This window comes from Tauraco erythrolophus, chromosome 17 (assembly GCF_009769465.1).
Source record: "Tauraco erythrolophus isolate bTauEry1 chromosome 17, bTauEry1.pri, whole genome shotgun sequence".
In the NCBI taxonomy this organism is placed as follows: domain Eukaryota; kingdom Metazoa; phylum Chordata; class Aves; order Musophagiformes; family Musophagidae; genus Tauraco; species Tauraco erythrolophus.
In genome coordinates this window covers 4858704-4872533 of record NC_141481.1, presented here as the reverse complement: position 1 = coordinate 4872533, position 13830 = coordinate 4858704, and the positions used below count along the sequence as shown (strand labels likewise).

At 39.4% G+C, this 13830-nt stretch overlaps 1 protein-coding gene across 2 annotated transcripts; it reads right to left on the bottom strand.

Annotated features, from left to right (window-relative positions):
- Positions 1-103: 103 nt before the first annotated feature.
- On the bottom strand, positions 104-6454 carry RSL1D1 (ribosomal L1 domain containing 1). 2 transcript variants are annotated; one of them, XM_086622295.1, is made up of 9 exons: positions 6419-6454; positions 6161-6300; positions 5258-5429; positions 4498-4646; positions 4235-4336; positions 3512-3605; positions 3298-3426; positions 2226-2438; positions 104-518 (listed from the first exon to the last, which is right to left on the bottom strand). In XM_086622295.1, the coding sequence occupies exons 1-9, from the start codon at positions 6452-6454 to the stop codon at positions 174-176; spliced, it is 1380 nt and encodes a 459-aa protein (XP_086478421.1). In that variant the 3' UTR covers positions 104-173. The 2 variants fall into 2 exon arrangements, with proteins under 2 accessions (XP_086478421.1, XP_086478422.1); XM_086622296.1 differs by having other exon boundaries at positions 5258-5396.
- Between the last annotated feature and the right edge of the window lie 7376 nt (positions 6455-13830).

Below are 13830 nucleotides of genomic sequence, written 5' to 3'. Positions count from 1 at the left end.
TGTTCCAGCTCACCAATTAGAAGGAAACACAAATGAATCATTACAGGTCTCAGTGAAAAAAGCTCTTGGGATCAGATTTTCTTAAGAAAATATTTTACGTCATCAATCTATTTTTTTTCCACTAAAAAGACACCTCTGAATGACTATATAAAATGTGTTACAGCAGACAACATTCATGCTGACTGTGGCCTGTGCCCTTTCTTGGGTGTTTTCTTTGGTGTTTTTGAAGACTTCTTGGCTGACTGTATTGATTTGCCAGCTTTAGGTGTTGCAAAAGACTTTGCTTCAGGCTTTTTGGGAGTCTTTTTCATCTCTTTTTCTTTTATTGCTTCCTTTGGCATGCTGAGCTGCTTGGCTTTTTTCTGTTTTGGTGACGCCTCCAAGTCTGCACCCTCTTCTTTAACTTTACGTTTCAGTTTTAGAGTTTCCAGAGCTAGAGGTTGTTTCTTTCTCTTACTGAGGGGTGTTTTAGTTTTCTCTCCCGAGTTGTCACCTTTTTCTGGATTTTGTTCCATTTCCTGTATTTAAGACACACAAAAAAATTACACTTCCACCTAAGAAACATCTTTACTGTTTTTCAAGAAGGATCCATGAAAACCTTTATAAACTACAAATGCCTTCTATCGATTGAGCTGTGCCCTAGCCCTAATAATCTATTCATCGTTCAGTCTGGAAGCAGAGGATTAAACACAGAACTAAATCATGAAAATAATGAAAAAATAACAAAATAGGAAGAAAGTTAAGTAGATTTAATAGATGCAATGATCCTCTTGGCCAGTCAAGTCACTGACCTCTGCTGGCAGAGCTTTAAACTACAGTCCTCTTGCAGCATTTCCAGGCTTCATAGACTCAACAGAGATCAGCTCGATTTGAAGTCCAGCTGTACACACAAACTGACTGCACTCCTACTTGTGCACTAGGCCTAGTATTTCCTCGAGTTTATCACATATTCCGAAATGGCCCTCACTGGAAAGAAGGCTATTGTCATCAGAATAATTAATTCAACCCAGCTCTAGCTGTATCTATCCCAGGTCTCTAGAAATAGGGCTCGGGCAATCACATCACGTGAGCTCCTCTATACCTGTTGCACCAGAGCAGCTTGAAACAAGCTGTGTAAGTATTTTTGGTGGGCCTGTACATAATCTTACTTTTAGTTTGTGCGTCTTTAAAAAGGTACATCGTTAATAGCTTAAGGATTCCAATCATTAATGTAGTATAACTAAGTTGAATTTGTAATTGTTACTGTTTTATTCATCCAAATATCCTTCCTAAGTAGTTGTTACACATGAGTATTATCAGTCAGGTTGTTATGCAGACATGTTAATGACATAGAATCGTTAGGGTTGGAAGGGACCTTAAAGATCATCTAGTTCCAACCCCCCTGCCATGGGCAGTGACACCCTCCACTACACCAAGTTGCCCAAAGCCTCATCCAACCTGGCCTTGAACACTTCCAGGGACGGGGCATCTACAACTTCTCTGGGCAACCTGTTCCAGTGCCTCACCACCCTCTGAGTGAAAAATTTCTTCCTTAGATCTAATCTAAATCTGCCCTCTTTCAGTTTAAAGCCATTGCCCTTTGTCTTGTCACTACACACCCTTGTAAAAAGCCCCTCTCCATGATGTGCATCATCTCCAATACTGGCAACAGGAAGTCCGTATAGTATTTCATGCAAGCTGCTAGCTCTCAATTTATATGATGTGATTGTTAACGTTGCATATTACTATCCTAGAGAATGTTATTTGGTTTTCCTCAAGTTTTCCACTCTAGGCAGAAGATGATGCATTAAAATACATTCAAATTTAATTTTAAGAGAAATCTTGAATGAAAAATTTTATTATTTACTTGATTAAGCATTAAGTGGTTTCTCAATCAGTTATACTTTCTCTGACTTCAGGCTTGTTACTCAACCTAGACAAAATTGCTGCTATTCAGAAAAATACGTAAAAGGACAATAACCACTGTCTTCCTTCATCTGTAAGAGAAGTGAACTAAAAAATAAAAAAAACTTCAAAAATAAAAACCCACAAAACAAACCACCCCCCCAAGGCAGCCCTCCCACATACACTCCACTCTTGCTTTCATGATTTATTACAAAAAACCCATTTCACTTCAAGTGTCTTAACACACACTGTTCCCTAAGGAGCAATGAACGACTTAAAACAGTTCAAAAATCTTTAGTTTTAATGGAAATGTGAGTTTCTCAATATTATTAAACGATTACCTTCAGCTCAGCTAAGCTGGTTGTTTGCACAGGCACCAGTTGTGGAATTTCTTCATCATCATCATGATCACCTGGTTCTTGGACTACTTCTACTTTTTCTTTTGTTACAAGCTCCTGGGTAGCAGCAGCAGCAGCATTAATTTCACTTGTCGAAGTGACTTGACTTGAATTTGCCTTTTTAGCTGCTTTCTTCGGTTTCTTGTTCTTTCCCTTCTAGAATTAATTGGAAGTACATCTCAGATAAATCCCCATAACATTTCTAAACATATAATAATTGTTTTAATATAGTTGAAAATAAGACAATCTAGCAACATTAATTTAAATATTGTTGTTCAAAAGACTAGGACTGGTCAACCATATGTCAAATATGAAAAAAATGAATTATTTTCAGAAATTTATTAATGATAATTATGTCATGATTACAGTCTTTAAGTTGAATATATATGCTCCAAATTTATTTTACACAGAAGAACATAATAAGCACAACTGAGTACAAAGGAATAGCTGATTATTTTATTTTTTCAAAAAGTAGGTGGACTCCCCCTCACATATACAAGTATCATAGAATCATAGAATGGTTTGGGTTGGAAGGGACCTCAAAGATCATCCAGTTCCAACGCCCCTGCCATGTGCAGGGAAACCCTCCACTACACCAGGTTGCTCAATGCCTCATATATGACCTTGTGAATTATTGATTAGCCAACAAGTAACAGATGCATACTCTGAATGCAGTATAGATTAATGAGCGTATTTTCAGAAGGCAAATATGAATAAACAATACAAGCAAAAGTTCTAAGAATGAATCTCAGCTCTCTACAGTTTAGGACTAGAAACAATTTGTGTCCAGTTTGCTTTACAATCCATCACGGACTTTCCGTGATTTCGTTAGTATTGCTGAGTATTTGAAGCGCTCCAAGTCAGGAGCGCCTAACCCATTCGTAGCCATAAACGCCTGGGATCAACTGCTAAAACGTTTAAACCCAACGCATCAGACAATATAATGCATAAAAGGAAGCCAAAGAACTAGTTGTTCCAATAGGTTTTACAGAAAATTTGAAGAATTTGGGTTTACCTTTATTTCCTTCTTTTTGAGAGATGGCTGTCTGTCAAGCTCATCCAAGTTGGAGATATTTGCAGTAAAAATCGGAAGTGCAACTGATTTAATTGTTTTGAGGTGAAGAATTTTCACATTTTTCCAATTCTGCAACAGCAAAACAGTATATTATGTAAAAATAGCATGGCTGAATCATGAACTGACTTGGCTTTAAGCAATCAATCAGCAGTACCTTCGGTAACTTCTTAGCTATCACCTCAGCTGCTGCGATGACATTATCCACTATCTCATCAGCTTTCATTCCAGTGTGACCTATGCGTGCTGTACTGAAAGAAGTGAAGAGCAATATTTAAATGTGGGCAAATAAACATACTTCAAGTTACTTGTTCTTAGGCATACCCAGAAATAAATCAAAAAAAGCCCACTTTTGTACCTTAAATATTTACCTTAACTTCCATAAAGGGCACCTGGCTATTGCAGAAGTCTTTTGGAATAACAGTCAGAACAGATTTACCTGAATTAACCTTTCCATATTTGGATATGCAACTTCTGCCTTATATTAGTAAGCATATTACCAATTTAGATCCTTTTTGCTGGATAATTTAGATAAATGAAAAAAGTCTTATTAAGAATATTTTGGAAGTAGTTTTTCTCTAATTTAACAGTAATATTTTTCTAAGATTGTACATGCTGTTTAACAGTGACGGTTGCCTAGATATTCCTTAGGCATAAGGAAAAAGAGACCAAAAAAACCCTCAACTTTACAGTGAAACAACTTATTAAGCAGAACTGCTGATTTCTTTATACAGGTTAAGGTTCTAAATGGCCCATATCTAGAATGGTGATCCTTAACCTCTTTTATTCACATACTATGGAATAAAAGTAACTCACTTAAAATTCCTACAGTTAAGGTACAACCGTCTTTCAAGTGAAGCATTAATCTGCTCATACTTACTAACAGCACCCTTTGTTGGTAACTGGGAGCGTAGTCCCCTGGATATGTTTTTGTAGTTCCTTAGCAAGATTTTTGGCTTTCAGGTTTACAGATAAAGGTACCCTGAAAAAGAAAGGAAGGAAATTTAAAAAAAAAAAAATTAAAAAAATCCAACCCAAACCAAACGCACTCCTTCAAAAAACCCAACCAACTGAAACTTTACTAAAAAGAATTTAATCTTAAAAAGATAATGCAAAATGGATATTCAGACTTTAAAGACCTACTTTTTCCTTTCATAAAAGTGTTTTCCTAGATGTGAGGGCAAGAGTCTTCTAATTCGGTCATCTGACAGAAACAGATCAAATCTGTTCAGAAGGCGACGCTTTGCTTCAAATAGTTTATACTCTTTTTTGAGAGTTTTGTATGGGATGATCTGCAATGCAAGTAACAGTTTAGTCCCCACCACTGAAAACACAGCCCAGAATACTTCTTAGAACTGCGCAGAATTAACTTGCATAACTCCTAGTCTACCATGGTACATTATTTTCAAATGCTGAAGACAAACAATAGAAAAAGAATCCGGTACTTTTTGTTTTAAGAATCAACATGGATCTCTTTGCATAGTAACTGTAAATCACCAAACAGAACTTGAGTACATGGTAAAATCTAAATCAAAGTTAAATACAACAATAAAAAGTATTTTCTATTTATTGCTAGTAAACAATCCAATCTAGCTGCAAAGAACTCAAACATTCTTTTACTTTGTAAGTTTTTCCAGTTGATTACTCAAACTAAATACTGTGCATTTATCTAGCAATTACATCTAATTGCTAAAGATCCTGTTTCAAACTGAAGAAATTATTGAGTAAATTTCTAAGTTAAAAAAAACCTACAGTTTGAATAGTCAGAAAAATCTTCCTAGAGATCATTAACTCAGAAAGATTGAGATTAGAATATTAAACAGCAGAAAACAACAACTACTTTCCCTTTTCATTGGTAGAAAAGAAATTACAGTACTGTACTACACCATCATCTCTCTCTTACCTGGCTAACGCTTCTGATCCCGTTCTGGATTAAAAGTTTCCTGTACAGATTTTCAGTCTGTTCTGCTGATAAATTCGGTTCATCCTTTGTGAACAGGCAAACCTCTGCCGTTTCTGGTCGAATGCCATGCGGCAGCGGTCTGTAGTGAGAATATGAGATGGTCAGGGAATGTCTAAGAGGAGAAATATTTTTCTTCTAGAACTGGTCTACACTGTCTACAGAGATCACTACACTTCAACAAGTTCTTCAGGGAAGTGATGCATCTAGATTCTGTTCTGTATTAACCACCTTGGTGGAGTCTTTACTTTTTAAAGCACATAAAACTGTAAAAGTTAAACATATACCATGGCTCCAGTCAGATACACCACTGAATCCATCTGTCCTACCAGGAGCGGTTACCACACAGGTCCTGGGAGGAGGACGACCATCCATTCTGCTCTCTTTACACCATGGCTGCATCCAGTCATCAGACAAGTCTTTGTAGTACTGGGGCCCAGATAAATGTACGCTTTCTCAATACAGCATAGCTACAGCTTAAAAGAAAACTTGTGATTCACATTCGCTTTTGGGTACCACCAGAAAGAAGAAGGTGTCTTTCTCATGATTTGGTGGTGGGTTAAGGCAAAGAGATTGACTTCTCCTCTTGAACTTCAACACTGAAAGCGCATACCTTGTAACTGGCAACCCACAAATCAGCATTCTCTGTGCGCATGAAGCGGGCACAGCCGACTGCCCAGTGACACCAAGCAGGGGTAAAGCCGTGGTCTGCTCGCTCACGGCTTGGAAGTGCCAGGACGGGACGGTGGCAGTCAAATCCCTTAAGCTCGTAAAGTAAAGTGCTCCTTCCCCGGCCAAAGGACCCGAGACGCCCTGTAACTACCGGGAGGAGGGCGAGTTTCTTACATTTTGATGACTTGTGCCACCCGCGGCACCTTCCACACTGTCACCAGGAGGTGGACGTTCTCGCTCTCGTTGAGCAGCAGCGCGTCTCCCTTGGCCTTGCTTCTGGCGAAAGCCAGGAGCGCCTCCACCGCCTTCTTCACCTGCAACGGCACGCAGCCGGAGTTGGCACGCAGCCGGAGTTGGCACGCAGCCGGAGTTAACGCGCAACGCGGCGCGGCGCGGCCCGGCCCGGCCCTCCCGCCCACCGCCCCGCAGTACCTGCGCGCGCTCCAGCTGCTCCGGCCGACCCGCCATGGCTTCGCCGGCGCCACGTGCGGCTGCCGCGCCTGCGCGCGCGTCGCGTTCCGGGGCACGGCGGGGCACGTCCGGGGGCGGGGCGGGGCGGGGCGGGGCGGGGGCCGCGGGCAGCTGGCGGGTGGGCCCGCGGGCGCCGAGCGGAGGGCTGGGGTGGCCCTGGACGCCGTCGTTTCCTCGGGAGACAGCTTTGCCCCGGAGGGTCGCGCAGCCCTGCGCCGGAGTCACAGGTTCCCGGGCTGATTCAGCTTGGAAGAGCTCCGGGGGCCTTCGGTCCAGCCTGCCCCAGTTGCAGGGCCAGGCGGAGGTCAGACCAGGTTGCTCTCGGCTGTATCCAGTCGAGGCTTCACAACCTCCAGAGAGAGAGACTGCACGTTGTGTCTGGGCAGCCTGTTCCTATATTTGAGGGTCCTCAGGGTGAAAAAAAGGTGTTTGTCCTACTCACTTTGATCTATTGATAGTGCTGTCTTGGTCTGCCCTGGGATGCTACTGGACGCCTTTACGTCCAGGGAACATGTTTAGGTGGCTTGAGTTTAGTGTACAGGTAGTGTACAAGCCATTATCACTGCCCTGAGAGCCCCATTGTCCAACCAGTTGTGGCCATCTAGTTGGCCACCCACTCAGACCATAATGTTTAGGATTCAAGAAGATTGTGGGAGACTGTTGAACGCTGTGCTAAAGTTGAGGTGAATGCCATCCACTCCTTTCCCCTCATCTGCAAATCTAGTCATTCTGTCATAGAAGTTAATCAGGTTGGTCAGGATGATATGCAGTTTATCAATACATTCTGACTGTTCCCAAGCACCTCCTTCATGTGCTCAAAAATATATTCCAAGAGGACTTGTTCCATAATTTTCCCAGGGACCAAGTGAGCATGACTGGTCTATGTCTCCCAGATCCTCCTTTTGATGTTTTCTGAAGGTGGGAGAACATCTGCATTTCTCCAGCCATTGAAGCTCTTCCTCAGTTTGCTTTCAAAGATGGCAGAGTCTTGCTCTGACTTCAGCCAGCTCTCAGCATCCTTGAATGCAGGCCAACGGGACCCAACATTACTTGCCCCACTCAGCAACCATCCCACATGTCCTTGTTTGGCCTTTTGCTACTTCTGTAGGAGTAGAAGCTCTTCTTGTTGCCCCTGACATCCTGGCCCATTTCAATTGTAAGTGAGCTTTTATTCTCCGAAGACAATCCCTACATGCCTCAGCAATGTTTCGACTTCTTCTTTGCAGCTTGTCCCTGATTTTACCTCCTGTATTACTGTCTTTTTGCACTGGAGTGCTGTCATAAGTTCCCTGTTCAGCCAAGCCAGTCTCCTGATAGATGTACTTGTTTTCCTGAGTATCAGGAGGGACTATTTTTATGACTGGAGGAGGTTGTCCTTAAAGACCTGCTGCCAGCTTTCCTGAGCTCCTTTGTTCTTCACAGCTGCCTCCCATGGGATCCTGCCTACTGGTTCTCTGAATAAACCAAAGTCTCTTTCCTGAAGTCCAAGGGCTTTACTCTGCTACACATCTTCCTCACACACCTCTCAGCATCTTGAACTCCGCTATTTCCAGGTCACTACAGTTGAGGCTACCACTGGTTATCGCATGCCAAACCATTTCTTCCATATGTGTGAATAGTAAAGGCAGAACTGCTGCATCTCCATTTCAGTTTAGAAATGCATTGCCTGACTACATGGCAGTAGCTTAACTGGGGGATGCTTATTTCATCCAGTTCCACGCTGGGTAAGTGCATTGTTTTCAGATCAAATCTAGCCTGGAACTATTTTGGCCTCATTCTCACAGTGTTGTATGCACCCTGGCAGCTTTAGGCTGTCTGCACTATGCATAACCAGGGGTTAAATACGCAAGAAATTAAGAGGCTTAGTCATTCGCTCTTCTCCTCTAGATTTTTTTTCCTGTTCTTTGCTTTCCAGTTATGGCTTTATCCCTTATCAGATGTTTTCCAACAAAATTTGTTGCTCTGTTAGTGTGCTAGTACAAAGAGAGAGGAATTAAATACAAGCTGCTTTGTGTGGTGATTTATGTTTTCATTCTGCTGGTAGTGTTCATGGAGCAACAGTGGAACAGTTGATGGCTTCAGGACTTTCCCAGACTTAGGAGAGAACTTTATGGTCATATACTGATATTAAAGAGTGAAAAAAAATCCTGGAAAATGAAGTTTTAATTTTCTGCGTTGTGATTTGTACATATGAGCAAAATAAATGAAACTGGCTGAGAAAAACAAAAGCTCTCTTTTGTTGCCATGTAGTTGTATGAAGCATTGATAAGAAAAATTACTGAAAGGCTAGGAATATGCGGAGTAGCCAGACAGGGCAGACCCATTAAAATCTTTTCAGCACTGGTAGAACTTACGCATATGATGCTAGCTCTAGTGTTTTATAATCCGATAATTGTATTAGCCTTGATCCTATCTGTGCATAAGCTTTGCATATTTTAGAGCAGCCACGTTTTAATAAAACATCAACATGTAAGTGTGACGTGTTAAAACAAAACAAAAAGATGATGTAAGATGACTGGGAGATCTCTCTGAAAATAAGCCAGGCTGGTCTTGTAAGGTATGATTGAACAGTATGCTTGAAGCCTGACTGTACTAGGTCAGCATAGCATTAATAGGATAAAACTAAAGAGACTATTGTTAATGACTCAAATTCAAATTTTTCACATATCAGTGTCATCCGAGTACATTTGTCTGCAACATTTTAAGTCTGATGACTACATTTCACTAGATGTGGTTTAACTGACTTAGTATGATCATTTTCTTGAAAGGTGTTTGACATATCTAATAGAGCTCTCTTGGAAAAATAAGTTAATCATAAAATCATAGAATCATAGAACCAACGGTTTGGGTTGCAAGGGACCTCAAAGATCATCTAGTTCCAACCCCCCTGCCATGGGCAGGGACACCTTCCACTACACCAGGTTGCCCAAAGCCTCATCCAACCTGGCCTTGAACACTTCCAGGGATGGGGCATCCACAACTTCTCTGGGCAACCTGTTCCAGTGCATCACCACCCTCAATGTAAAAAATTTCGTTAAATTTCTTCTTAATTTTCTTCCTTAATCTTCAGATAAGAAATATTTCGGCTTAATACAGCATGCAATGAATTTATTATAAAGAGTATGCTTCTAATTTAGCAAGTTCACAAATAACAGCTACTCTTACAAAGGAAATTAGGTTTGTTACTTTCATCAGTGTTATTGCTGATGTAAAGTGACATTCTGCTGTAGCCTTCAATTTCACTTTTCTGATTATGAAAGTATGTATTTTTCTTTAAACCACTTGTCACAATTAAATGCCATTCTACCTCATTACTTCTTAAAGAGGATGTTTCTATATATCCCTAATTTTACACTTTCTCTTAGCAAAAGGGATGTACAAGTAGCAATATTTTCTGCTGTAAACAGGTCTCTGAGGTTTAAGATTGTTCCCTTACTGTGCATCCCAGAAGTTCCAGGACTAGGCTTGTGTTCCTCCAGATTACTTGATGGCAGATGTCAAAAACCCAGGTCTCTAGAAGTATACTTTTTGCAACAAAAGTAGCACAAAGAATATGCTACTTCTACTTACTACAGGAGTAAGAAGTCCCTTACAAGAGATCTCAGAAGAGAATCTCTCTGCTACATCTGGAGTTCAAGCACTAGTTTTCCTTGGATTGTGTTCCTTTGCAATCCTAGTGTAAGCCTCTAGCTATAATCTAATTAACCGTCAGATAGATGGATGCTGACAGTGCAAGATTCACTTACTCAGAGACTACTTTTCCAGAACAGAGACACCTGTCTTTGTGACACAAGCTGCAACGTTTTCTTGTTAGAATCCTTTGCCTCTCATCAGTCCTACAGGCTTAACAGATGACAGGAACACAGCCTCCAGTACCTTTTTTTCATCCAACAGTTAGTCTGTCATATCGCTTACTACTGTTGTTCAGAAATATGTGGACATTTTTAGGTGTATGTAACTGAGGGGAGATGTAGAAAAATCCAATTTATGTTGGAAATTGAGACATTTTAGGAAGGAAAGCAAATGAAAGGATGTATTATTAAAAGTTATATATACACACAATAGATTTTGGGTTTGTTAGCATAAATTTCCATTTTATATTACGACTAGACACCTTTCTAGAATTTCTTCAGAGGAAAAGAAATATTTTGTCAGGTTTATAGTGCGTTAGAATAAACACAAGGAAAGAAACAGATTCACAATATGAAATCTTCAGTAGTAACTCCAGTTTTGTTGGTATATTTTTCTTTACCAAATCCTCTATAGGGTATACAAAAACAGCAGAATAAGTAAGAGCCTTTAAGTATCAGTTCAGGAAGAAAACAGTCTTGTCTGGAGTACATTTCATCTGCTTTAACATCATCATTTAAACAGTCTGCATTAAGAACCAAAAAGCCAGAGTAATACAGAATCAAATACTTGGGACATTGAAACATTTTTTTTTCTTAGGTAATATTCAATAATAAACACTTATAAAAACACATTTCTCATAATTAACATTTTTTTAAATATATGGACTGGTGCCATAAGTAGTCTAAACCAGATGTTCTTCATTAAGCAATTTCACTGGGCTTTTATGCCATTGAAAAAAAAAAATCTGTAGAGGGGCATAAAATTCATGACCAGCAAATATCCCTGTGGATAAACCTCCTTAAAGCAGCCGTTTCTCTTACAGCACTGTTACACTGTCATCAATAGCTTGTCGTTCAAGAGTACAATTTACTACCAGAATAAGCATCTCGGGAAACCAGCGCCATCACGTTTGTGTCAGTTCCTGATTGCCTGAAAAGATGATCAAGGTGGCTGGAATGGTTTCAAGTAGGTGCTGATAGCAACGTTAGTCGACTGATCGCTGTACCCATTCCTCCATTTACTGTGCTTTACTTCTTGTGACTTGCAGAAACAAGTAATTGTTTTCCTGTTGCAAAATGATCAGAACTGCTGCACATTCAGATTTTTTTTTTATATTTAATTATTACATATACCAAGGCTTTCAGTTCAAGGACATACAAGGTCTTAACTTACAGAATTATACTTTATGCTTTTATAAGTTACATCATGGCAATACACTTAAGCCATGTCTACACTACAAACTTTGGCTAACAATTTGGGAGAATAGATGTGATCCTCATCAGTACCACACTGCACATACAGGCTGCTGTCAATGCCATTATACTGAGGGGGTGGGAAAGACAACCCAAATCCCTCCTTTCTGCAGAAACACACAGTTTTACTGGTATTAGTTACACCCACACCAGGGCCCAGGAATACTCTGCCTGTATCCTGTTAGCACAGTTACACTGGCAGTACTCCTAGGATTCCTGTAGCTTCAATCCAACTTCTATTTCCCCCTCTTCCCGCCCCCTCCTTTTTTTTTTTTTTCTTCCTTTCAACAATTGTGGTTGCACAGCTCCTTTATTTTTTTTCATCTTCAAAGCAGCATACCACATTTTCACAAAAGGAAGTATTCAAAATGGTCATTTAGAAAAAGTTTATTACATCAGTGTATCAGCAAATAGTATTTATTTCAAACAAAGCCACATTATCTTTTTTCTTCTTTCATCTAGATTTAGCTGTACTCAACAGTAGTAAAAATGGGACTATAAAATGTAGAATGGAGATGAAATGAAAAAGTTGAGATGTAATCTGAGGACTATTCAAATATGACGTACCTTCAGCTCTTCTACCAAAAACACAGCCAAGTTCTGTAGATTTATGCCTTACATCTTCGTATCAGTATGTTTGTTATAGAATGCAAATATTTCATACCCAGATAAAAGCCTCCTACAGGTTAGCAATATCATTAATTGTATGACGTAGATTCTGTTAATGAACTTGAAATAAATTTAGCCTCCCTTTACAGGTGAGGTGACAGTAACTGGATTTATGGAAATGATAATCAAATGCACTAGATGGGATGAGTAATGGAAATGCTAAGACTATCTACTGGTATTTCAACCCACCAGATGATTTTTCAGTTTAATAATAAATACTTAGTCCAGCCTCAGAATAATAAAGTTTTAGAATTCCTCATAAAGTTTGCTCAAAAGTGGAAAAAGTCTACTGGAGCATCACGTAGTCTTAAGATGCATTTCGATGCTAAAAAAAGTTTTTAAAGTTCCAACAATTTAGGAATCTAACTGTAAGTATTCTCTAATAATAGTCTTTTCAAATTTGAAATCCATGAGCTTACTTCAGAAAGCAGTCAGATATGTGGAAATCTTAAAGTCAATCCAGAATATGAACAAGTCAGCAAGTTTCCTTGGCTTTTAATTTCTTCATTAGTTTAAGATCCAAGGAACTGTGGGTTTTGTTCACTTGGTAGGAAAAAAAAAATAATGGTACTTTTAAACTCTGATTTACCAAAAAAATAAAAGCCCAGAGATTTGCAGACATAATAAAATTTATTTAAATTCCATGCATTACGGTAGCTACAAGTGTAGTCATATGAAACTGAAGGACAATAACTTCTTCTGTCCATACAATGTAGCTGTAAGTGAAATGAATGGGAGTTCCACAGTTACAAAGAAACAAACAAAACCAAAAAAAAAACCCAAAAAAGGTAAATCTGTTTCAGTTTTGAGTTATCTGTGAATTCAGATACAGTCACAAGACTGTAAACTTTTGGGGGAGGAGATGGGCTCGCCACAATTGTACAACTGGAAATGTTTAGTTTAAGACATTCTGAAGAAGCTCTAAAGATACCTTTTAATACTTACTACTGATACTCTGGGAAATGGAAAAAAATCCGTTAGCCTTCATCCTAATTGTTAGAATCAGGATAGCAATTGTGGACAGTCCATTTTCAAAGTGCAGCTAAATAAGGTTTTATTATGCAGCTCCTTCAAGTTGCACTGAGTAAGCTTCATTCTGAACCAGTCTTGCTTTAGTTTCTCAAGAAAAACTTCACTGGTCGTCACAAGCTTACGTTGCTTCTTGATATGCAAAAATTTACAGACTGTGCTTGATTCTGACCCTCCCATATTTCAATATGTGCAAACTCTTAGGGATTTAAATAGTCTTTCTCCCTCTCAGTTCAGACTCATCTTTAAAACAGCAAGGATTATCCAGCCCTCTAAATTAAAGACAGAGTGAACTGAGTAACTTATATAACTGGCACTTTTTAATTGGCCCAGTTCTCCCACAAAATGCAGCTCTTATAAATACTAATAGGCACTATTGCCACAAATTCTCTTACTTTTTCAAGTTTCACTGATTTACTGGTTGTTAGCATTTTCTGCAGTTAAGAATTTAATAATGAATTTTTATGAAGACGCAATATGTAGTTCTAGCCTTCAAAACTGACTTACTGTGTCTAGTAACGATGTTAAGTCAACTGAAATTTGCTGAAGATATTAACAAATGTAAAGCTA